The sequence below is a fragment of the Siphateles boraxobius genome, unplaced genomic scaffold (assembly GCF_051911475.1).
Source record: "Siphateles boraxobius isolate OS27281-9 unplaced genomic scaffold, OSU_SipBor_1 41, whole genome shotgun sequence".
NCBI lineage: Eukaryota > Metazoa > Chordata > Actinopteri > Cypriniformes > Leuciscidae > Siphateles > Siphateles boraxobius.
In genome coordinates, this window is record NW_027509042.1 from 36,798,708 (window position 1) to 36,822,226 (window position 23,519).

Consider the following 23,519-nt stretch of genomic DNA (forward strand, 5'->3'; position numbering starts at 1 on the left):
GTTCACCACTTGGTCCCGAAAAGGAGTGGTAGGAACCTTGGGCACATATCCAGGCCGGGGTCTCAGGATAACGTGAAAGTTAGCCGGCCCGAATTCCAGGCACAATTTGTCGATCGAAAATGCGTGCATGTCCCCTACCCTCTTGATGGAGGCCAAAGCAAGCAGAAGAACTGTTATTAAAGTCAGGAATATTAACTCAGCTGCCTGCAGAGGGTCAAAGGGAGGTCTCTGCAGTGCGATCAGCACCAGAGATAAGTCCCAAGAGGGTATGGAGGGGGTGCGAGGCGGATTCAGTCTCCTCGCTCAGCTCAGGAACCTGACGATCAGGTTGTGCATTCCCATGGATCTCCCATCCACTGCAGCGTGATGTGCGGCAATAGAGGCAACATACACTTTGAGGATGGAGGGAGACCTCGCTTCAAAAGATTTCAGTGGGACCACTGTTCTGCTCTTGATAGTATTCAGGCAGTTCAGCACCGACCGGACACGTTCCTCTGTGAGGCGTGCCGTCTGTTGGACCGAGTCCAGCTCCATACCGAGAAAAGAGGTCCATTGCACGGGGGCGAGTTTGCTCTTTTCCCAATTGACCCAAAGACTCAACTGGCTGTTGGAGCAACAAGTCCCTGTGTTCGCACAACTGCTCTCGAGAGTGAGCTAGTATCAGCCAGTCATCGAGATTTGAGGATACGAACACCATGCTCTCTCATGGGAGCAATGGCTGCCTCCGCGATCTTCGTAAAGACGCGGGGCGACAGGACCAGCCCGAAGGGTAGGACTTTGTACTGATACGCACGACCCTCAAACGCAAAGCGCAGGAATGGCCTGTGTCGTGGCAGGATGGAGACGGAGGACAGATGCATTTGAAAATACGTCTCTGTGTTAGCACTTTAAACGGAAGCTTGTGAAGGGCCCGATTCAAAACTCGCAGGTCCAAGAATTGCCGTAACCCACCACCTTTCTTGGGTACAATGAAGTACTAGCTGTAAAAGCCGGTCTTCAAACCGGCTAGAGGAACTGGATTTATCGAAGTCTCCACGGTTCGGCAGGGGGTACGGGAGAAGGCGTAATCGGATCCTCAAACCGCTTTACATGGTCGCACACCGCCAGTCTGACCCTCTTCGGACCCAGGAACGGGACCCAGGAACGGAGGCCACCCTTATGCTTGCCATTTGTTTTGGCAGTGGCTAAAACAGGCTATGCGGTCTGCCTGCGGCTTGCTCCACGCTGAGGCCTGGGTGGAGGCTGCTACAAAGGCCCAGCGGGAGCGGAAGTGGCGGCAGGGGGACACCCTCGGCGGTGAGCAGGCGGAGGAATTACCACCGGCAGCGGGGTGGAGGCAGCAGCGGGCCGCAGGAGCAGGATGTGCCGGATGGCCTCCGTCTGCACTTGGACAGCAGAGAACTGTTGGGCGCATTTCTCCACCGCGTCGCCGAACAGCCCATCCTGGGAAATTGGCCCAACCAGTAACCGAACCTTGTCCGCATCCGTCATATCAACCAGGTTGAGCCAATGATGGCGCTCCTGGACCACCAGGGTGGACATCGCTAGACTGATCGCACAAGCCGCAACGCTTTTGCCATGGAGGGCTAAGTCTGTTGTGGTGTGGAGCTCATTCAAGAGCGCACGATCTAGGCTACCCTAGTGCATGTCCATGAGTGCCTCTTGGCCTGATAGACCTGTAGCAACACCATGCCATGAAAAGAGGAAGCGGCTTGCCCACAGGCCTGAGAGGGGAGACGAGGATCCCCTGTCCAAGAGGCAGCAGCCGCCGAACACAGGTGTGCCGCGACAGACCGCTCCATTGGAGGGATAGCCTCGTAACCCTTCACCACTCCTCCATCAAGGTTAATGAGGGGGGAGGAGCTCTCTAGGCAGTTTCTTGCAGTAAAAGGTGCCATCCACGACCTAGTAAGCTCTCCATCCACTTTGGGAAAGAAAGGCACTGGGGCGGCGGGCTGAGAACCAGCACGGGAGAGAAACCAATAGTCCAACCGAGACTGAGCGGGACGCGGTGGAGGATTCCACTCGAGCCCGACAGCCTCGGCGGGAATTTTCTGCATAGCTGACATTTCTGGATCTGGCTTGGACAACGTTACTCACCCAGAGGGAGATAACGCAGACGAGTCATCATCTCCAGAGGCCAGCTCACCCTCCGATGCTGCAATCGGCATCCTGTCCTCTGGAGGGGCCCCGAATGAAACGGCTGGTCGGTCCATTACAGAGGGACCAGCTCGCTCAACGGGGGACTCCACCGGCTGCGGTGTGATGGAGGAGTGAGGAGCCCACAGCAAATGGTTACCGGGCGGGTATTCCATCACTATCCTGCGATCACCCATCCCATACGGCACCCGGGAGTGGGGCATGGTAATGGGGACTCCACCTTCGCGGACGAAGGCGAGTCTTGATCTCAACACCTAGACAGTCATATTTCCGCAATGGGAACATGAACCATCCACAAAAGCTGCTTCAGGGTACTGTAAGCCCAAACACATGATGCAACAATTGTGACCATCAGAGAGGGACAGGGAACGACCGCAACTAGAAACACACGGGTAGATTGACATCTTGAAAAAGCTGCAAACACACCCGTGTTGCTCTGTCAGGAAATGAAAAACTCTCACCAATGCCGGAGCACACAGGGGAATGATCGCGTTCAACACTGACAGGGATGGTGCAGCCTGTACCAATGAAGCACTCACTTTCTTCTCCCTCAACCAGCCGTCAGACAAACAAACTCAAACACAGAATTTTGATGCTGTTGAAGGGCAGTTGAGAGCTCAGAAGCCTCGCGACCACCGCTGCACTCGTACTTGTAGAACCACCAGCACCGGGAGAGACATCCTGAAGAAGCGCAGACACACTCGCTCGTTGTAATATAACAACACTCTTCAGAGACATCGGCATGAAGACCGATCGATTCCGAAGTGAAAGACAACTGGTGCGTGCATCCCTTCAGTATTAATACTCGCACCGCAGGGCAGAGTGTGAGATGCAGATCTTGCACGCCAATGTGCATTGGCTCGTTTTAACAGTATTCGAAGATGACAGGCTCTTTAAGCGTGATCCCAATCAGTCGACACGTCGACTACGTCGAAAGTGGGCGACTGAAAGGGAACTTTATTATTCACCAACTAAGATCCTTATGAAGATCATTACAAACTAATTTGTTTTCCTCATCTGTACAGTACATATCTATATGTTCGGTTTATGGCGTACCACCTTTAGCACGATTGCAAAAACATAGGCCTATCTTTTATGCTGTTATATGTGATTGTTGCCACTTTAAAAGCACCAATACATTATATATTGTTCAAAAGAGATAGAGAATTTTGACGTAGTATGATATTTAATTTTGCTTTTTAAAGTGCATTCTGAATAAAACCTGCTGACTTCAATCTACACACACAGTCGCTCATGCTGAACTGCCCCTGCCCCCTCTCCAGCATTGTCACCATTGTATCACAGCAACATCTCTGTGTGAATGAGGGCAGTTTGTTTACTTCTCTCTTCCAATGAATTAGACACCTCCAAACACCTTTTATCTAATGTGAGTCTTCATGTTCAGGTTATCTTCTGCTTTTCAGTGCACTTAGCTTATGCAAGCCATTTCAACATTGTTTAACAGCTGACAGTGTGCTTTGTGAAAGTGTCATTCACATCACTCTAACTTAACAGTCAGTAAATCCCATAATGTAAATGGGATTTATGTATGAAGCTGCTGCGTTTGTCTATGTTATGGGGACTTCTCTGGACAACGTGATAAATGGCATTATTGGGGGTATTTAGAACAATCATGTGATTTGTCATTGGGAATGTTTTGATGTGCCAGCATTGTTTATCATATCTAATTAACATGCTTTCAGTAAGCTGTTTCAGATAGAAAAGTTAAATATTATTTTAAATCAGCCTCCATTTAAACTTCATTCGTGGGAGTCGTATTTTAAGGTTTTGTAAGGATTGTAAGATAAACAGAATTATCATTGGGTAGATACAATATTAACACCAGAAAAGTGTATTTAAATGACTTAAAATAAAAATAACTTTATTTGTTGTTTCATGTTTAAATCTTTGATTTTACAAAAAGAAATATATATATATATATATATATATATATATATATATATATATATATATGGAAAACAATGATGTTTAGTGTTTTTCTATATTCTTTTTTTTGTTGTTTTTTTGGAATGATGAACAAAAATAAGTACATTAATTACTCATTTACTTGCCTGTTTTATTACAAAGGCCAAAAAGTCCTATCGTTTGATTGGCTGTATAAATTGATAACAGTGCCATAAATAACTAAACTCTTCCTCAATTGCCTCCTCCCACTCATACGCACACACAAAGTCACAGTTCACAAATGCTGTCATAAACATTTACCTCAATCTTTTTTTTAACCCAGTGGTGGCCAAGGAAACATTTTATTGTCCAGAGCCTATAAAACCTTGTTACCTGTCTCCGTTAGAGTACATCTCTGTCTGTCACAGATAGTGTGTGTGTGTGTATGTGTGTGTGTGTGTGAGAGAGAGAGAGAGAGAGAGAGAGAGAGTACATCTCTATATTAAAGGATATTCTTTACAAGAGGACTAGTTGGCAGCCTCAGTCATCATGGCAGGTGAGTAAACCTGGATGTTTATGGACACAAAATAATAATAATTCCTGTTAACTTTGGATTTGTACATAGCAAAGAGAGAGTGAATGTGTCTATTCTTTGCTTAAACAAGATGACGCACAATTTGTGCAAGTATGTGTTACAATGTGAAGATATTTGAAATAACTCAATTCAAATTGAATCCATATTAGGACTGTTTTAATGACATTTTAATTTTACATAATTTCTGCAGACACAGAGGGAAAAAAGGAGAGGAAAGAAAGGGTGAGAACTATATTATACATGTATATATATACACATCAACACATAATTAGTAAGCATTATGTTTTTATAGTATAATCATATAAAACATATTATAATACAAATATGCCAGAGCACATTATTAGGAAATGTTTTAATTAAGCTGTGATTTTTTCATTGTAGCCAAGTTGCTTGGGATATCCTGTCAGTATATTTTTCATTGTGGTGAATGAGTTCTGTGAGCGATTCTCCTACTATGGCATGAAAGGTAATAATACACACAAAAAAAACATACACGCATGAAATAATGTCAACTTTCATCTCTGTTTTACTTGTTCTTGCAAAATTCTGCATAGATGGTCTCACACAGCTGACTCTTTTTCTTCTTATCTCACATTGTTCCCTCCGTCTATCTCTATTCCTTTCTTTATTAATATTTACCATCCATCTCTTGCTTTGCTTTTCTTTCCTGTCTCTGTTTTGCAGCGGTGTTGGTGCTGTACTTCAAGTATTTTATCGGTTGGGACAATAATTTTTCCACCACCATCTACCACACGTTCGTGGCTCTGTGCTACCTAACACCCATCATGGGGGCCATAATTGCAGACTCGTGGCTGGGCAAGTTCAAGTGAGTTTTAGAATTATGTTCAAAATGGACTGAGTATTACCATACTATCCCTATTAGGAATGCAATATGTAGAATAAAAAACTCCAAGTCAGGGAGTTTTTTATTCTAAGGACCGTAGCTATGATGATCAATTTAAAGGACAATTTGCCTAAAGTTTGAAAACAGCTAAAGTTTGAGGTCAGCAAGATTTTTTATTTATTTTTTGAAAGAAATTAATACTTTTATTCATCAAGGATACATTCGATTAATCAAAAATAAACTTAAACTTACAAAAGATTTCCATTTTAAACAATGCTGTTCTGATAATAATAATAATATAATTTATATAGAGCAGCAAATCAGCATCTTAGAATGATTTCTGAAAGATCATGTGACTGAAGACTGGAGTAATAGCGGTTTCCTTCAGATCTAGGCAGGTGGTGCTGGGGAGGTGGAGGGCTAGAATAAGAATTTGCATAGCGCGCAGGGATTCGAGGTTATAAAGGGAAATGGTAATGGATACGTGAAATCGATTAGCTGAGAACGTTAAAATAAACGAACCAATCGGAACGTGAATAGAGTTTCATGGCTGAACTTTTTATTTAAACATATACTAAAATAGAAGACAGTTCTTTTTAATAGCAAGCATATTTATTTTTTACTGTATTTTTGATCAAATAATTGAGCATAGGAAACTTCTTTCGAAAACGTTTAAGTATCTAACCATCCACAAACTTGAAAGGCAGTGTGTTTATTTTAAAACCCATTGTGTGGCAAAGAGTATGTATGGAATTAAAAATGAAATAATTGCCATTTATTTTAAAACAATCATGGAAATATTATTACATTTAAAATAATTATCAATAACTCTATTTGCATAATAATTTAATTTCATTTTTGGTTACACTTTAGTTTAGGATCCAATTCTCACTATTAACCAGTTGCTTTTTAGCATGCATATTACTAGGCTATTAGCTGTTTATTAGTACTTATAAATCACATATTAATGCCTTATTCTGCATGACCATATTCTACATCCCTTAACCCTATTCAATTCCTACAAAAATACCTAAACATAACAACTACCTTTCTAACTATTAATAAGCAGTAATTAGGAGTTTATTTAGGCAAAAGTCGTAGGATTTTTGCTCCAAACATGCATCCTCTTTGATCGTAGAAAATTACTGTGGAAAATTACTGTGTGCATATGTGGAGCAAATATCTTGGTTAAGGAGTGTTGTGCACGCAATTTAAGGTGTTTCAACTGGCCCTCTGTTCCAACTGTACATGGTCTACCCTATTAAGTACCCATAGTCAAAAGACTTATGTGTGTGTACATGTATTGGTACATTACCCCTCATCTCGACTTTTTACAGGACTATCGTGTACCTGTCCATAGTGTATACCATTGGCCAGGTGATCATGGCTGTCAGTGCCATCCATGACATCACAGATCTAAATAGAGACGGTGTTCCTGACAACATGACCTTTCATATGTGAGTTACCGCTTGGGACATGTTTTATCATTAACAAATTGGAAATGGATGTAATAAATAATAATTATTATAGTGAATATGAGCCAAAGAAAACAAATAGCAGGCTCCTTATTAGGTGCCACATAAAACAAATATTTTTAAATATACTGACATTGCTATTGTTGGTTATTTCATCACATTATATGCATGATCAGAGTGTCTTTAGTGTGAATTTAAATGTCCTCTCTTATCTTAGTGCCTTGTCCATGCTGGGACTCATCCTCATTGCCTTGGGAACAGGAGGTATTAAACCCTGCGTGGCAGCATTTGGAGGAGATCAGTTTGAAGATCACCAGGCATGTGGACACTTATACACACACACATATACATGCATTTAACAGACACACCCACCCTAATCAGATATTAAAGAGGATGAACTGAATTAAGCAGCACATTCTTGTGTCTGTGTAAATCAGCTGTTATCAGCTCAAGGTTAAGTCTCTGATATTGAGTGTTAGAGATGAACAAATAGAGATATGAAGTGACTACACGTAGATTCCTACACCCCCTCCACCCCTGACACAGGGACGTGAGGTCTAAAGGCCAGTGGACAAAGTGTGAAACATGCTGTGACACATTGAAGCCGAATGTTATAGTATGAGAAAAACGTATGTATCTATTAGGGTTATTGATCAACATTCCTCATATTGTAACATTTTGTTTCACACACACTTGTTTTCAGGCAGTACACGTTTCTGAGGTACTTTTCCAACACTGAAAAAATTCAGAATTATTGTTGTTTGAAAGAAATTAATACACTGTTAAAGGTGCAAAGGTGTGTGACTTTTAGCGACATCTAGCGGCTCGGTTGCGAGTTTACACTAAGGGCTCAGCCCACCGCTCACCCCTCCCTTTCGAAGAAGCTACGGTGGCTAAAACGGGACAAACATCGTCGTCTGAGACGGCAGAGAATAGCCAGAGTAAACCAAGTTTCTGTACCACAGTCCATTATAAACCACATCATGGATAAAGTTTACAAAGCCATATTTAGGTGAGGATCAAGGGTCTTAATACGTAATATAATAATAGTAATTAGTTGATTGTCTCACGAACGTAACCAGCACATTTCTCCCCACATAGCAAACCCATAATACAGCGAGGGAAGAAGAACCACATGAAACTATGCAACTATATATTTTTTCTAACAGGGTAGTAAAAGTTTAGCTGGCTAATATGAGCTGTTACTGTGGCTGAGCTGGTTAAAGCGTTAAGCCTTGTTTATACTGGACGTGTCCGCATGAGCCCAAAAGCGCGTGCGCCTCCGCATCCCCTAGACACCATTTACTACACACAATAGGCTTTTTTTCTCTGATTTTGGAAACTCGATCGACTTAAAATGCTTCCAAGATCGACGGGTTGGTGATTCTTGTAACTGTTTTACGGTCAATGACAAGAGTACTAATCAGCTGTCTCACGAACGTAACCAGCACATTTATCCCCACATAGCAAAGCCATAAAATCAGCGAGGGAGAAGAATTTACATGAAGTTACATGAAACAATCCAACTACATATTTTACATCACTGACAAGGGAAAAGTCACTACTCACGATGTTTATGGCAAGCTTCTTGCTTTTTGCTGCTTCTCTTTCAAGGTAGTGACGAAACGCGCTCTGTAACGCTGTTTGTTCGCTGTCGGCTACGGTAGAAACATGACGTCACAACATGTCGACCTTCATAGAAGGGGATTCCCGCGCCTATGTAGATATAAATGCCTCATTCTACGGTAATAAAAACATTACGGTTTATTAAGTAAGTTCTTTATTCACTACTGAACACATAGTTATGGATGTCATATTGCATCTCTGTTAATAGATACTCAAAATTTTTACACATTGCACCTTTAAACACTAACACACAATTAATTGGTTTGAGTAGGGGAAACTTAAATTAAACAAATTAGTTCAATCAATTTAACTTTTGTGAGTATTTAGAACATGCTTTTTCTTTTGAGTTCACTGACACTTTTTAAGTAATCTGATTTGTTTCATTGTTTTGAGTTTTATAAACTCAATAAAAAAGTTTCTTTTTATTTAGACAAGCTTAAATTTAACTGAAACTGGGCTGAGCATTTTCCAGCATGCCATGTCACTCGAAAGGGAGAGTAAATGCTAAATTTAAGAGTTATGTAATGTTTTTTGTGCAAGATTAATGTTAATTGGGAGATTTAGTAGTGTTTATTGTTTTGCTATGCTAATTTAAAAGAGTTTCTGTTATGGTGGGTATTTGGAGGGTTACATCACAGTGACAAGTGGAGCATGATGTTGTAAATATTTAATATTGCCATACTCATTCACCAATTGCTATGCTATGCTAATGCTATCAAAGCATTGTGCTACCAATTAGCAAGTTAGTATTTATTGAAATAGCTAGTTAAAGCTAAGTTTCTACTACTAAACATATTTAAATTGAGATTATGATCAGGTAAATGCATGAATTAGCTTACTCAAATATTGCAAGTTAAGAGTAATTCAAATGTATGAGTACAAAATAAAAATCTGCAAGTCCTGCTTTAAATTTCTTAACTTAAAAATGTTGATGTAAGTGATTACCTAATTTTTGGGGGGTTTTGCCAACTTATTCGGGTATACAGTGAACGGGGGGGGGGGGGGGGTACAGAATACAGAATACAGAATACACATATGACCCGGAGGGGGATGCATATGGAGAACACTGGGGTGTCCAGCCCACAGGTTGGAATATTTCAACCCCAGGGGTGGTAAGGTAGCTTTCCAAGTGAAAGACAGTGGAAATACACATGTGGGGGTCGCCCAGAGGGGGGACCATGCACACGGAGGCACCTAGCCACCGCGCAGGCAATAGAGGAACTCAGGGCTTGTCGGGGAAGCTCACCTGAGGAAATATGGCACGTATCCAGTCCGTGGAGTGGAATGGCGAGCAAGCGAAGACACTTGAGCGGGTCCTAGTACTGACTGGTTGAAGCAAGTACACGAGAGGACAGAGGCTCCATTCGGAGATTGTAGAATCTAGTGAATGTGTAGGGTGTCGCCCAGCCTACAGCTCTGAGATGTCTGTTAGCGAGGAGCCATGCCCTAGAACCCAAGAGGAAGCCACACTCCATTGGAGTGGGCTGTAACACCAAGGGGGCATGGTTGACCTTGCTGCTGGTATTCCAAGTAATGGCGTCCACATCCTGTGAGACAACCTATGCTTGGAGAAGCCTTTCCCTTCAGCTTCCCACCATAACAGACAAAGAGCTGGTCTGAGGTCCTGAAACACTGCGTTCTGTCTACGTAGGCAGGAACACGTACTGAACAGAGCAGTGCCAAGGGTGGGTCTGCCTCCTGGGAAATGGGGGTGTTTAGCAGACGAGTCCGCTCTGCCTCCTGCACATCGGCCAAGTTCAGCCACAGGTGATTGGTGGACATCACCTGATCCAGGGAGCGTGCGGCCACTGCAGCACGCAGCTCATTAAAGAGCCCTGGGTCAGTCTTGCCCTCATGCATGTCCCTGAGCATCTGAGTCTGGTAGACCAGCAGAATTGCCATGGCATGCAGAGAGGCGGCTGTCTGTCCTGCGGCTCTTTAGGATCTCGCCACAAGCGTAGACGAAAAACTACAGGGGGGGGGGGGGGGGGGGCGTGAGGCAGAGGACAAATCGTCAGCGTTTTGTTCCACACCATCACCCTCAGGTCACCCTGGCCAATAGCCGAAGTACCACCTCACATGGAGACTGTAGATCGGGGTGTGGATGAGGGGACTCTCTCTCTAACGAGATCATTGAGTTTTGACCGTAATGACGCGATGGTCATGTTCCTGCAGGGAGAACATGAGTCATCCACAAACGCTGCTTTAGCGTGATCAATGCCCAAACACACAGAGCAGAGAATGTGCCCATCAGAGTCGGAAATGAGTCGACCGCAACCAGAAGTGCACGGGCGAGTCGTCTTTAAAAATAAGTGCCGCGGAAAAAAACTCTGCGGATGTTAAAGCGAGCAGGGAGAAACACACTCACTGGCAGATACTGCACAGATCAGTAGGCAGTGTGAACTCGCTGGAGATCGCCGTCACACCAACACCGGAAAGTTGCTCATCTCATAGAGGGAAGTCAGAAATGGCTGTGGAGAGAATAGATATTCTTGGCTCCGAAGTGCAAACATATCTGCATGTTGCCGGCATCCTCCTTTTATACCCACGAGGTGGGGCGGAGTTGCGTCATGCAAATTCTTTGCCATTGGCTTAAAACCCCTTCGCTTCTACGCGAAACCCCATTCGTCGACTCGTCACGACGGAACTCGTAGTGACAACGAAAGGGAACTTTTATTTTGCAAGGATGCATTGATGCAAAGTGACAGTAAAGACTTATATTTTAAATAAATGCTGTTCTATTTATCAAAAAATCCTTAAAAAGTATATCAGGGTTTCCACAAAAATATTAAGCTGCCTAACATTGATTTTGACATTGATAATAATAGGAAATGTTTCTTGAGCACCAAATCAGCATGTTACATTGATTTCTGAAGGATCATGTGACACCGAAGACTGGAGCTTTGTCATCACAGGAATAAATTACATTTTAAAATATATTAAAATAGTAAACAGTTCATTTAACTTGTAATAATAATTCTGAATAGTACTTTTTTTACTGTATTTTTAATCAAATAAATGCTGAATGTATGTATATATGTGATATTAATAATTATTTTTATTTTATTTCAGGAAAAACAAAGAAGTACTTTCTTTTCCATATTTTACTTGTCCATTAACGCTGGCAGTCTTCTCTCCACTCTCATCACACCAATTCTGAGATGTGTGTATTTTGTTAAAATCAGAATTGCAATATTTTACATTTGTTGTTACATTTTTCATGGTGCATAAATACACGTATGAATAATTGGTCTTGTCTTTGTGTATATTTGTTATGTTTTTCAGCTCAGGACTGTGGTATCTACACAAAGCGGAGCTGTTTCCCGTTGGCTTTTGGGGTCCCTGCAGCTCTCATGGTGGTTGCTCTTAGTAAGTTACAGCAGGTTTCATTTACTTATTTATTTATTCAATTATTTATGTTGACATTGCAATACCATTTATGACCACTCGATGGCAGCCTTGATGGACTGAAGTTATTCTTTCTTTTTCTCTGTGCAGTTGCGTTTGTTGCAGGCCATGGCATGTACATCATGGAATCCCCCAAGGGGAACATTCTACTACAAGTCATGAAATGCATTGGAGTAAGAGCACCAAAATTACATTTACTTAAAGAAATAGTGTTAAAGTTTTTGGAAAAATTAGTGATCAAATGAGACTTCTCAAATACAGTTCAGATTTACTGGCCTGCAAACCCTCTTTTGCCATTAAAATATGGTAAATATTCAATTTTGCCGTACTCTTTCAGCAATTGCTATGCTATTCTAATGCTATCAAAGCATTGTGTTACTGTACCAAATAGCAAGTTAGCATTTATTGAAATAGCTAGGTAAAGCCAAGTTTCCACTACTAAGAATATTTAAGTTGAAATTACATGATCTTTTTAAGTTAAATGTATGTATAAGCTTACTCAAATATTTCAAGTTAAGAGTAATTCACATGTATGAGTACAAAATAAAAATCTGCAAGTCCTGCTTTGAATTTCTTAACTTAAAATGTTTTATGTAACCGATTACCTTTTTTGGGGGGGGAGTTTGCCAACTTATAGTGTTACAGTTTTTGGAAACATTTGTAATCAAATGAGACTTCTCAATTAGTTCACATTCCATTAATAGACTATGGGCCAGATTTACTGGCCTGCAAACCCTCTTTTGGCATTAAAAAAATTTTGTCAGTATTTTTGCAGCTGACCTTTTTGCTTATGCATTTGTACGAGTTTCCCTTTCAGACGCAAAATTTGTGGGAGGAGAGTATGCAAGGTTTTTTACTAAGGTTTGCGCTAGTGAATTTACTGGTATTTGCGCCATTATTTAATGCCCAAAAAGCATGTCATAAATCAGACGCTAATTTGCACTGTTCTTGGTAGATTGTGTTGGTCATTATGGAAATTATCCGGCTGCGTCTGTGTTCTTTAATTTGTTCGTCACAATTTTCTAATTTGTCTTGTTTAGTAAATCTGGCCCTATGTAACTTATTATGTTTTATAAACACGAATCAGAATTTAATATGTAAATATTATAATAATGTCACCATTGGCAGTTAATGCCAAACATTGAAGGCACTATATAAATGCCTCATTCTATTCTATTCTATTCTATTCTATTCTATTCTATTCTATTCTATTCTATTCTATTCAGTCAGTGAACTTTCAAAACTTAAAAGTCACACACACACACCTATATATATATATATATATATATATATATATATATATATATATATATATATATATATATATATATATATGCCTCCGCAAAGTGCATGGATAATCCCGCTTATACCTCTCTAATTAATTTAAATAAATGCTATAATTCATTCATTCAAATAAAGGTAATCTTACGCACTACTTTATCTCAGTGTATGATTCAAAGTGGGCAGAATGCTATGTAACAAGCCGTAACTGCCAAAATAACCATCAACTTTACCCTTCCTGTCAAATATTGCGCTCCAAACATCAATAACAGCTTTGAGTTGTCAATGCTGGTAAATGACCACGGTATAAGCGGGATAATCCATGGCTTATCCCTTACATATGTAAACGTTGTGGTATGCAACATCAAGTCACATGGGAAAGGACTATCCATGATTGTTGTTTTTGTGTTCTTCTACAGTTTGCAGTTAAAAACCGTTTTAAACATCGCAGTAAGCAATACCCAAAGAGAGAGCACTGGATGGACTGGGCAGATGAGAAATATGATGTACGTTACATTACAACAGGAAGATGTCCACACAGACATAACGAAGACCTTGGCTGATATAATGAGACACTGTCTCTGTTTCTTTACAGAAACTCCTGATTGCTCAGGTGAAGATGGTATTGAAGGTGCTGTTCCTCTATATTCCTCTGCCAATGTTCTGGGCCTTATTTGACCAGCAGGTCAGTGCACAAACACACAATGATGCTATAAATGCCATACTCAATTATGTGTTCTTACACAAACACACTCATCTGTTTTCCGGCTTGATGTTAAATGTGAGCTGTGTTGTTTTTCCAGGGCTCCCGTTGGACTCTTCAGGCCACCATTATGGACGGTAACTTTGTAAGTTCGAAAAAGCTTTGCATTTCAATTGTTTTAAAGGAAACTAAAATGCACATATCAGGGCGGTTATATTGCAATATTTTATATTAATCTTTTTTTCTCTTTCTCTGTGTCCTTATAGGGAGCGTTTATAATTCAGCCAGATCAGATGCAGGTAAGGCCGATTTATGCTACACCGTTTATTCTTGTATTTTACTATAATTGCATCCTGATTAACAGGATATGAAATGATCAGGATAATATGTGATGATATTACATTGTAGTTATTTTTTTTATTTATGTGATCAAAAATACAGTAAAAACTGTAATATTGTGAAATATTACTATTTTCTATAGTTTTCTATTTTAATATATTTTAAATTTTAATTTATTTCTGTGATGTCAAAGTTGAATTTTCAGCGGCCATCACTTATATATATATATATGTATATATATTATATAATTCTAATCATGCATTTGTACTCACACTGATGTCATCATTTGTGTTCTGGTGCAGATCGTGAATCCCGTGCTGATTGTGATTATGGTGCCGATCATGGACTCTGCAATTTACCCACTTATCAAAAAGTGCCATATTAACTTCACGTAAGTACTGGGCAACGTATTGCAGTTGCATTTGTGATTGTGACACGACATGTTATGTGATTGTGTGTTTTGACGTCATTTCCAGGCCCCTGCGGAGGATGACTGTCGGTATGCTGCTTGCGGCGTTAGCGTTTGTGGCTGCTGCTCTTTTGCAGATTCAAATTGACGTAAGTATCAAACAGATCCTTTGCAATCTAGCAGATATGTTGCAATAACATCTCACACACAAAACCTGATGCTTGAAGATTGTAATTGGTACTTGATGCTTATTGGCTTGATTTATGCCTGATCTTTCTGGCATAATAATCATCACAAAGTATTTTATATTCTGTTCGTTCTCTGCAAAGAAAATCAATGCCTTTCTTGTAATCCAACAGAAAACAGTCCCTAAGTTCCCATCAAGCTCTGAAACCCAGGTGAAGTTCCTGAACTTGAAGAACACATCTCTGCCTGTTATAGTGGAGGGACATGAACCATTTGTTGTTCATGGTTCTGATGTAAGTCAACACAATGGCACATCAAATTTAACCAAACAGTGTTATTAAAAGAAAGTAACAAATGGGTAAATGGGTGTCTCTTAAACTATGGGAATTTTGGCGCTATACTCTCACTAGTATTTTTTTTATTAATCTACTGTCATGCCTAATATTCAAACATCACAGAAAAAATGTCATTTTTATATATTTCCTTACTAAATAACAATTCAGACCATAGTTTCATTTCCACCACATCTTACATTATGTATTCAGTTGTGTTCTGTGGTGGAAATTACATTTAATTTTTGTTTTTATAAAAAAAAACTTTTTAAATCGCTTTTTTACCCAATAAAATACAAAAAAAGTATTAACCCTTCATATTTTTCTTCAATGATACGGTGTTGTACAATAAATTTAGAAAAACTTTATTGGGGGCAGAATTGTTTGTTATGGTTGACACTATAACTGAGAGACTTATTTTGAAATGATTGTTGTTTTCAAAAAAATATATAATTTTGAAATTGTTTTATATTCATTTTTATTTGAAATGAAAAATTTCAAAATGATAAAAAAGATGTTTTCTAAGACACACTACTATGCAAATGTTTGGGGTCAGTAACATTTTCTTTTTCTAAGAAATTATTAGTTTTATTCAACAAGGATGCATTTCACAAGACTTTAACATTTTATTTTATTTTAAAATTCTGTTATTTACATTATATTTCATATAAAAACATTTTATTCATCAGTGTTCTGCAAAAAAATGTATCATGTTTCCACAAATTTTTTAAGAAGCATAACTGTTTTCTAAATAGAAAATGATTAGAAAAGTTTCTTGAGCACCAAATCAGCATATTAGAATGAATTCTGAATGATCATGTGACACTGAACACTGGAGTAAGGATGCTGAGAATTCAGCTTTGCCATCAGAGAAATAAATTACATTTTATAATATATAATCTAATAGAAAACATTTATTTGAAATAATACAATAATATTTCACAATATACCCGTTTTATTGTATTTTTGAACAGAAAAATTCAGCCTTGGTGACTTCTTTCAAAAACACAATAAAATCTGTCCGCAAACTTTTAAATGATAGTGTATTTCAAAAATAAAACATGCAATCTGTTAGTTTTCATGAAAATCAACCCCTGGGACATAAATATGTCTGTAGTTACTGTACATAAACATCTTGCAAACTCTTTTATGTTGTTGTGCTCCCACAGTCCTCAAATGAATACTTGACACTTGACACTATGAACGCTACAGTCTCTGTGGGAGGAATAAACACTACAGGTTCTTTCTTGAAGGAAATGAGGCACACAGTTTTAATAAATGCTGATGGAATACTTGCGACTGTAAGTGCCAATTTTGGTATCTCCTTGCATATCTGTTGATTATTTGTTCAACAGGACATAGTAGTTATAACTGTGGCATTGTGTTCTGATCAACCCTTTATTTTCACTCACAGCTCAATGACACACTGGAGAAACCGAGCCAAGGCTTAAATGCCATCAGGTCGAGTGCATTTTTTATTATTTTATAACATTGAAAATTAGTGCCTAATTCAAATTTATTAACAGCAAACATGTGTTTTAGGTTTGTGAATAGCTTTAGGAGTCCGCTGAACATCACGATAAAGTCTGATGAGCTGAGTTCCCTCTCTCCCTTAGAAGGATCAGAATACTTAACGGTTTCCCATGGCAAGTACGTGCTGCTGTGTACAAATATATAACACACACACAATAGCTGTCGTACAGATAAAACCGATCTTCATTGATTTGATGTCCCCTACCCAGCGCCGACTTTACTATTGTGAACGTAGATGGACAGAAGTGCTCATACATCATGCAGCTGGGCTTCGGAAGCTCATACACAGTCCTGATCCCCAGCAACTTCAGTTTTGGACTAAATGTAAGTCACAACTTTACGGCCACAGATTATAGTGTGAACACTATTAGGAATGGTTAGGACTAGAAATAGTTCATCCATATATGAAAATTCTGCCATTTACTCTTTATCCATTTAGTTATTTACATTTAATCATTTAGCAGATGCTTTCGTCCAAAGTGGCTTACAAATGAGGAGAACAGTAGAAGCAATTATTTTGTTCAATCTGGCCATAGAATAAAAGTCAGTGGGGTCCAGAACAACAGTGAATAGAAAGTTCTAAAGAACAGCATTTATCTGAAATAGACAGCTTTTGTAACATTGTACACTACCGTTCAAAAGTTTGGAGTCAGTAAGATTAAAAAAAAAAAAAAAAACTTATTTAGCAAGGATGCATTAAATTGATCAAAACAGTAAAATATATGTTAAAAAAATCTTTCTATTTCAGATAAATGCTGTTCTTTTGAACTTTCTATTAATCAAAGAATCGTGAAAAAAAATGTAACAACTGTTTTCAACATTCATAATAATGTTTCTTGAGCAGCATATTAGAATGATTTCTGAAGGATCATGTGACACTGAAGACTAGAGTAATGATGCTGAAAGTCAGCTTTGCCATCACAGGAATAAACCATTTAAAAATATATTAAAATAGAAAAGTTATTTTGAATTGTAATAATATTTCACAGTATTCCTGTTTTTAATGTATTTCTTTATCAAATGAATGCAGCCTTACCTTATGTTAAACACATTTGGTTAAAAACTTTTGAAGTGTGTTTATAGTGCTGTCAAATATATATATATATATATAATGTTGGAGTATGAGGGGCCTTCAGGCCAAAAAGGTTGAGAAGCACTGCGTTAAACTACTGTTGACTTAGTGGCTACTGGCTAAGCAGCAGATCTAGCAATGTTTTGATTTGTTGTTCATCTCGAAAGTGTAAATAACAAAGCAGCCATGTCTGAATGTGTGCAGTGTCACGAGACCATTAAAGCATTGCAGGAAATTGAGCCGAACGGAGTCCACATGGCCTGGCAGATCATCCAGTACTTTTTGATGACCTGCGGAGAAGTGGTGTTCTCTGTTACCGGTCTGGACTTCTCCTATTCACAGGTATGGAGTGCTCTCTGGAACTCTCGATACGGAGAAACACTCAAATCAATCTTTTTTTTCTTTCTTTTTAACATTATGTCTCATAACTTGGCTGTGCTCCTTTTTAGGCACCAAGCAATATGAAGTCAGTCCTCCAGGCTGGTTGGCTGTTGACTGTTGCTGTGGGGAACATCGTCGTGCTCATCGTGGCTGAGGCAGGCTCACTTCCAGATCAGGTATACCGCTACTCTTTTTTTTCTCTCCAATAAAATCCTAGTCAAAAGTGACTCCTGTTGGCACCTGTTTTGCTACGAGCTCATGGATATGTATGTGTCATTCTAGTGGGCGGAATACCTGCTGTTCGCGTCGCTCCTGGTGGCCGTGAGTGTCATCTTTGCCATCATGGCTTACTACTACACCTACATTGACCCGACAGAAATCGAGGCTCAATTTATAGAGCTCGAGCCAGAAGATAAGAAAAAGAAAGAGCTTGAAATGACGACGAAAGACAATATGGCGTACGTACACAGCGAGGACACAGACGTCAAACAAACGAAGATCTAGACACATCGTTTCTTTTTTTCTCCTTATCTGTTGTTTAAAAGTGTTGGTGTTCCATTTACTACTGATCGAAGAACTGGTTCACCATTTTTATCACAGTTAGGCTTGGATTTCTTATTGCAGAAAAGACAATCAGCCCAAGAAAAAGCTAATTCTATCGAAAATTGAATGGTGTTTGGGACACCGACCAAGGGCAGAAGGTTTGGTGGTTTCAGAGAGTATCAGACTGTTAAGATCGATGTTAAAGTGGCAGTGTGTCACTGTCACGCGTGTTGGTGCCTTTGCAGGAAGGTTTTATTTATAAAGTGTATTATGTATGTTACTATCAGTTAAGAATTAGAAACAATTGATGCTCTTTTTAGGCAAAATCATGAACCCTTATGAAAATAACTGGAAACTGAAGGTACGCCACACTGCTATCGATTCTGTTTTAAATGCCGATTCCATCTTGTACTTCAAGCAACACTTGTCCTGTCTCTGTAATTGTGGTTTGAATCTTTAAGAAAACATTCTAAAGTGCCTCTAAATAATTTGTATAAATGGGCTGTGTATTGGCAAGAATCTGGCGATACGATACGTATCACGATACATGGGTCACGATTCAATATATCGCGATATATTCCGATACTGTTCATAATGCGATATATTGCGATTTTTTTTTTTTAAAGTAGGACTATCATTTTAGAAAAAAGTATTATTTGAAAAAAGACATGATGTGCATAAAAGTCAAACAAGTTTACATTAGGTAAACAACAATTCAGTACAAGCAAAATCAAACTGCCAGTTTGGGACTGTGCTCACAGGTTCTTGGTGAACACATTTTTATATGCTCAAGTAAGCCATAATAAAATAAAATAAATACAGACCCTGTAACAATACATAAAAAAAGAAATCTGAAAAATCACACAATCTCAAAAAAGAAAAGACATTGTTATGTCAATAAAAAAAAGTGCTTGCACTATTCCTAGTACACAACATGTACCCTAGTACATCCAACATGTTTTGTGTTGCAAAAACACTAACACGATTCCTAAAGGAAACATTGAAGAACTTAATGTAAATTGTCAGAAAATACACAGCCCCTGACTGCAATGCATATGCATAACAGGCTAATGCATAACAAAGGCTAATGCATAACATAAGGTGCAATCTGAGGTGCAGGATCCAACACATAACACTTAGTGTTATAAAAACACGATTCCTAAAGGAAACATTTAGGAATGTAACACTAATTATTAAATCAATGAAAAGGGAAGCTTATTTAATCTTAAGGTTTTTGTGGAGGAAAACCAGCTGATCAACATGCTCAGGCTTTAAGACACTTCTCTGTGCATTAACAATATCTCCCGCGGAGGAGAAAACTCTCTCCGAAGGGACACTTGTACCGGGAATGCAAAGAAAGCGCTTTGCTACTTTGGATAGGTGAGGGTACTCGTGCTCATGGAACTTCCACCAACTGAGAGGATTCTCTGGAAGTGGCAAAGGGGGTTCTTCCCTAAAACGTTGAACTTCAGCTGTTGCAGTGTAATGTGCAGATTTTGGCGTTGCATTATTTTTGGTAGAGGCAAAAGTAGGTCCAAGCAAGTCTGCCAAAGCACATGAGCTCCTTGGTCTCTTGTTGGGGGACTGGGTGGATACAGGGCCATTTGGCTGATCAACCTCCTCTGACCGACCAGTTTCCTCCATTGGACTTTCTACCTCCCCTTGCTGCTGAAAACATCAAATCAAACTAGTATTAGTTTACAGTAAATTTATGTACACCAACACTAAATCGTATCTTAGCCCAAATTCCTATTTTTTTTTTGTGATTCTTTATTTAAACATTTTTAAATGTACAAATGTACAACAAAGCCCAAGATCCACGCATAATCATAAAATATTGAGATGAAACTTAATAAATTAAAATGAAATAATAAATAAAGTGACAAGAAAAATAAAATAAAACTATGATCAAAATTCATCCTATTTTTGTACATAGATTCAAGTCCAATTAAATGGAGATTATATTACTATTTATTTACACTTTAGGCCTTATGCGATCATATATTATTTCCTAATAATATTTAATAATATTTAAACATAATATTTTCCTTTGTGTGTATTTGATGTATTTATTTTTACTTACATTCTGTTGCTTGGTGAGGTCATCCACCACAGCATCAGTTATTTTGAAGTAGACATCATTGGCCTCTGCCTCGGAGAGAAAGGGTAGATCCTTAAACCTAGGATCAAGAGCTGATGCCATTCGCAGTGTATCCTGTTCATCAGCATATCTCTTTCCCAGATCTTTTGCTATAGCAGCCTTGATACTCTTCACGGTTTGTGTGTCATCCAGGTGTTCTTCTGTGCCTATGACAAGCTTTGCATAAAGTGGTGCAATGAGGGAAACAGTAGGCATGCTCTCCTCTGACATCACTAAGGTAGCATCCTTCATGGGCTTGAGTGCCTTGAGTACTGCTTCAGCACATGTGATGTCAGCATCAGTCAGTGTGAATATATCCTTCTCACTCTTGCGGACCTCTGTTGAAAGGAGTGCTGCACAGATGGCTGGCTGCTGCTCTAAAAATCTGTCCACCATATCATACGAGCTGTTCCACCTTGTAACAACGTCTGTGATTAGTCTGTGCTTTGGTAGCTTGAGCAGGTCCTGATTTTGTTTAAGCTGGTGGCTAGCTATGGTGCTGCGTCTGAAAAATGCAGTGACGCGTCTGACCCTGCCGAGTAGTCGATCCACTGATGGCACTTTCAGCGCTTTCTGTGAGGCGAGGTTAAGACTGTGTGCAAAACACCGTATGTGGCTCATGTCGGCAAGTTCAGCTGCCACATGCATATTAGCGGCATTATCCGTAACTAAGACGGGATCTTTTATGTCCAGACGCCACTCAGCAACGGCCTCTTTCAGTACGGCAGCGATGTTTTCTCCGGTATGGCTGTCGTACATCGCTCTCGTCTGCAGTACACAGGATTCCAGCTTCCATTCGTCAGTTATGTGATGAACCGTAATAGTCACATATGACTCAGTCGCCCTAGACGTCCAAGCGTCACATGTCAAGGCAACCTTCTCAGCTAAAGCTAGACATTCCAGCACGTTTGTTTTAACCTCCTTGTAAAGATTGGGCACAGCGATATCAGTGATGTGTTGCCGGGACGGTATAGTGTAACGAGGCTCCATTGTTTGCACCATATAACGGAAACCTTCGTTTTCAACCACACTGAGCGGACGCATGTCTTTACAAATGAAATAAACTACCGACTGGGTTATTTTGGTTGCACGAGTTGAAGTCGTTGGTAATTTTTGAGTTTGAACTTGAGCAAGGGTGAGTTGTGAGGGGTCGACTCGTTTAGCTTGCTGTTCGCTTAACTGATACCCCTTTTCCACCAAAGCATTTTGAGAGCCGGTTCGGAGCCGGTGCCTACTCGCGAACCGGTTCTTTGTGTTTCGACAGCCAAAGAACCGGTTCTCGGCCAGGAAAACTGGTTCCAAAGCGGCACCAACTCTTTGCTGGACTAGAACCAGAGAACCGTTCTTTTACCACCGTGTCATGCTTACGGCGGGGCTGGAGGCGGGTTTAGATGTGTCCTAAACATTTTTTATGACCGCAAAGCCAGGAGAAACATTTGCAGAAACACGATGTAGTCCACCATTGTAATTATTATGCTTGAAGTTGGCGCAAGCGTGTCTAGCTTTTTTTAAATTTTATTTTTTTATTGAAAACATTATGTAAGCAAAGAAGAAAACAGTCAAAATATAGAACAAATAAACGGAAAGAAAAAAAGACACAAGACAGAGACACATAACTAATCAGAAATGATTACATATCAAAGGAAAAGATTAAAAGACTTACTTATTTCAATTGTTTTTAAAGCCTTCATGGTACACAAGTTAGAGATAATCCCAAAATAATGTACTTGCTAGCGTTTCTGTATGGCGACGTACACAGTGACGTAACGACGTCGTTCGCTGGGCGCTCTAGTCAGTGGGAAAACAAACCGGTTCTGAGAAGGTTCGCAAGTTGAACCAACTCCGAACTAACTTTGAACCAGCACCAGTTCCGAACCAGTTCTTTTTTGGTGGAAAAGGGGTATGAGTGTCTGAATGGTGTCTTGCTATATGTGCCCTCAAATTCGTGGTATTACCAGAGTACTTAATCTTTCCCAGACACAGTTTACAAACCGCATGGTTCTTGTCGATATCTGTAGAGCCCTCTTTACTCTGGAAACCAAAATAATTCCACACTTCAGCACGGAATGCAGCAGGAGCCGGTCTTACGCGGGGTTCAGCCATAGCTATGTTTTTAGCTTTTAGCAAAAAGTTAGACGCGGTTAGGCGAGAGACTAGTGGTGCGTCTCAGCATAGCCATCTAGTGGTAGGGATTTTAAACACAACATAAACTTGAACCATGAATATTTTTGCACGTAAACTAAAAAAAAAAATCGATATTGCGTTTTTGAAAATCGATACAGTATTGCCAAGTAAAATATCGCGATACTTAAGTGTATCGATTTTTTCTTACACCCCTAATAGCCATTCATCTACACCAAGTAATGGGTAAGACAGTATTGTGTGAAGTAATTAATTTTCACCTAGTTAATGCTTTTATTTTGTGACTAGATTTGCATCATTTGATGGGGTACAATAATAACTTGCCTGATAACTTGCATACCACTATGAGCATTAGAGTTCAGTGTTTCCTGACTGTATTTTTAAATTATTGTATTTTTTCTACATAAAACTGTAAATGGATTTTAAACTATATTGGGTTCAATAA

At 39.6% G+C, this 23,519-nt stretch overlaps 2 protein-coding genes across 3 annotated transcripts; one reads left to right on the top strand and one right to left on the bottom strand.

Annotated features, from left to right (window-relative positions):
* The first annotated feature begins 2,445 nt into the window (after positions 1–2,445).
* Positions 2,446–19,259, top strand: slc15a1b (solute carrier family 15 member 1b). The gene is made up of 23 exons (XM_077199338.1): positions 2,446–4,621; positions 4,851–4,882; positions 5,042–5,126; positions 5,345–5,486; positions 6,842–6,961; positions 7,197–7,296; positions 11,678–11,768; positions 11,891–11,974; positions 12,104–12,186; positions 13,714–13,800; positions 13,890–13,979; positions 14,098–14,142; positions 14,264–14,296; positions 14,639–14,727; positions 14,813–14,894; positions 15,105–15,224; positions 16,433–16,564; positions 16,678–16,724; positions 16,806–16,913; positions 17,006–17,120; positions 18,073–18,210; positions 18,318–18,425; positions 18,532–19,259. Exons 1-23 carry the CDS (start codon positions 4,615–4,617, stop codon positions 18,751–18,753), a joined length of 2,160 nt encoding a protein of 719 aa, XP_077055453.1. The 5' UTR covers positions 2,446–4,614; the 3' UTR covers positions 18,754–19,259.
* On the bottom strand, positions 19,054–23,100 carry LOC143706910 (E3 SUMO-protein ligase ZBED1-like). Of its 2 annotated transcripts, none has more exons than XM_077199339.1 (2): positions 20,876–23,100; positions 19,054–20,460 (listed from the first exon to the last, which is right to left on the bottom strand). In XM_077199339.1, the coding sequence occupies exons 1-2, from the start codon at positions 21,974–21,976 to the stop codon at positions 20,008–20,010; spliced, it is 1,554 nt and encodes a 517-aa protein (XP_077055454.1). In that variant the 5' UTR covers positions 21,977–23,100; the 3' UTR covers positions 19,054–20,007. The 2 variants fall into 2 exon arrangements, with proteins under 2 accessions (XP_077055454.1, XP_077055455.1); XM_077199340.1 differs by having other exon boundaries at positions 19,469–20,457.
* Positions 23,101–23,519: the final 419 nt, after the last annotated feature.

Coding starts and splice junctions, on each gene's coding strand:
- LOC143706910 (XM_077199339.1), bottom strand. CDS start 21,976: ATGCGTCCGCTCAGTGTGGTTGAAAACGAAGGTTTCCGTTATATGGTG. Junction 20,461..20,875: donor ACCTCACCAAGCAACAGAAT/GTAAGTAAAAAT, acceptor TGATGTTTTCAG/CAGCAAGGGGAGGTAGAAAG.
- slc15a1b (XM_077199338.1), top strand. Junction 16,725..16,805: donor CAAGGCTTAAATGCCATCAG/GTCGAGTGCATT, acceptor CATGTGTTTTAG/GTTTGTGAATAGCTTTAGGA. Junction 18,211..18,317: donor TGGACTTCTCCTATTCACAG/GTATGGAGTGCT, acceptor GCTCCTTTTTAG/GCACCAAGCAATATGAAGTC.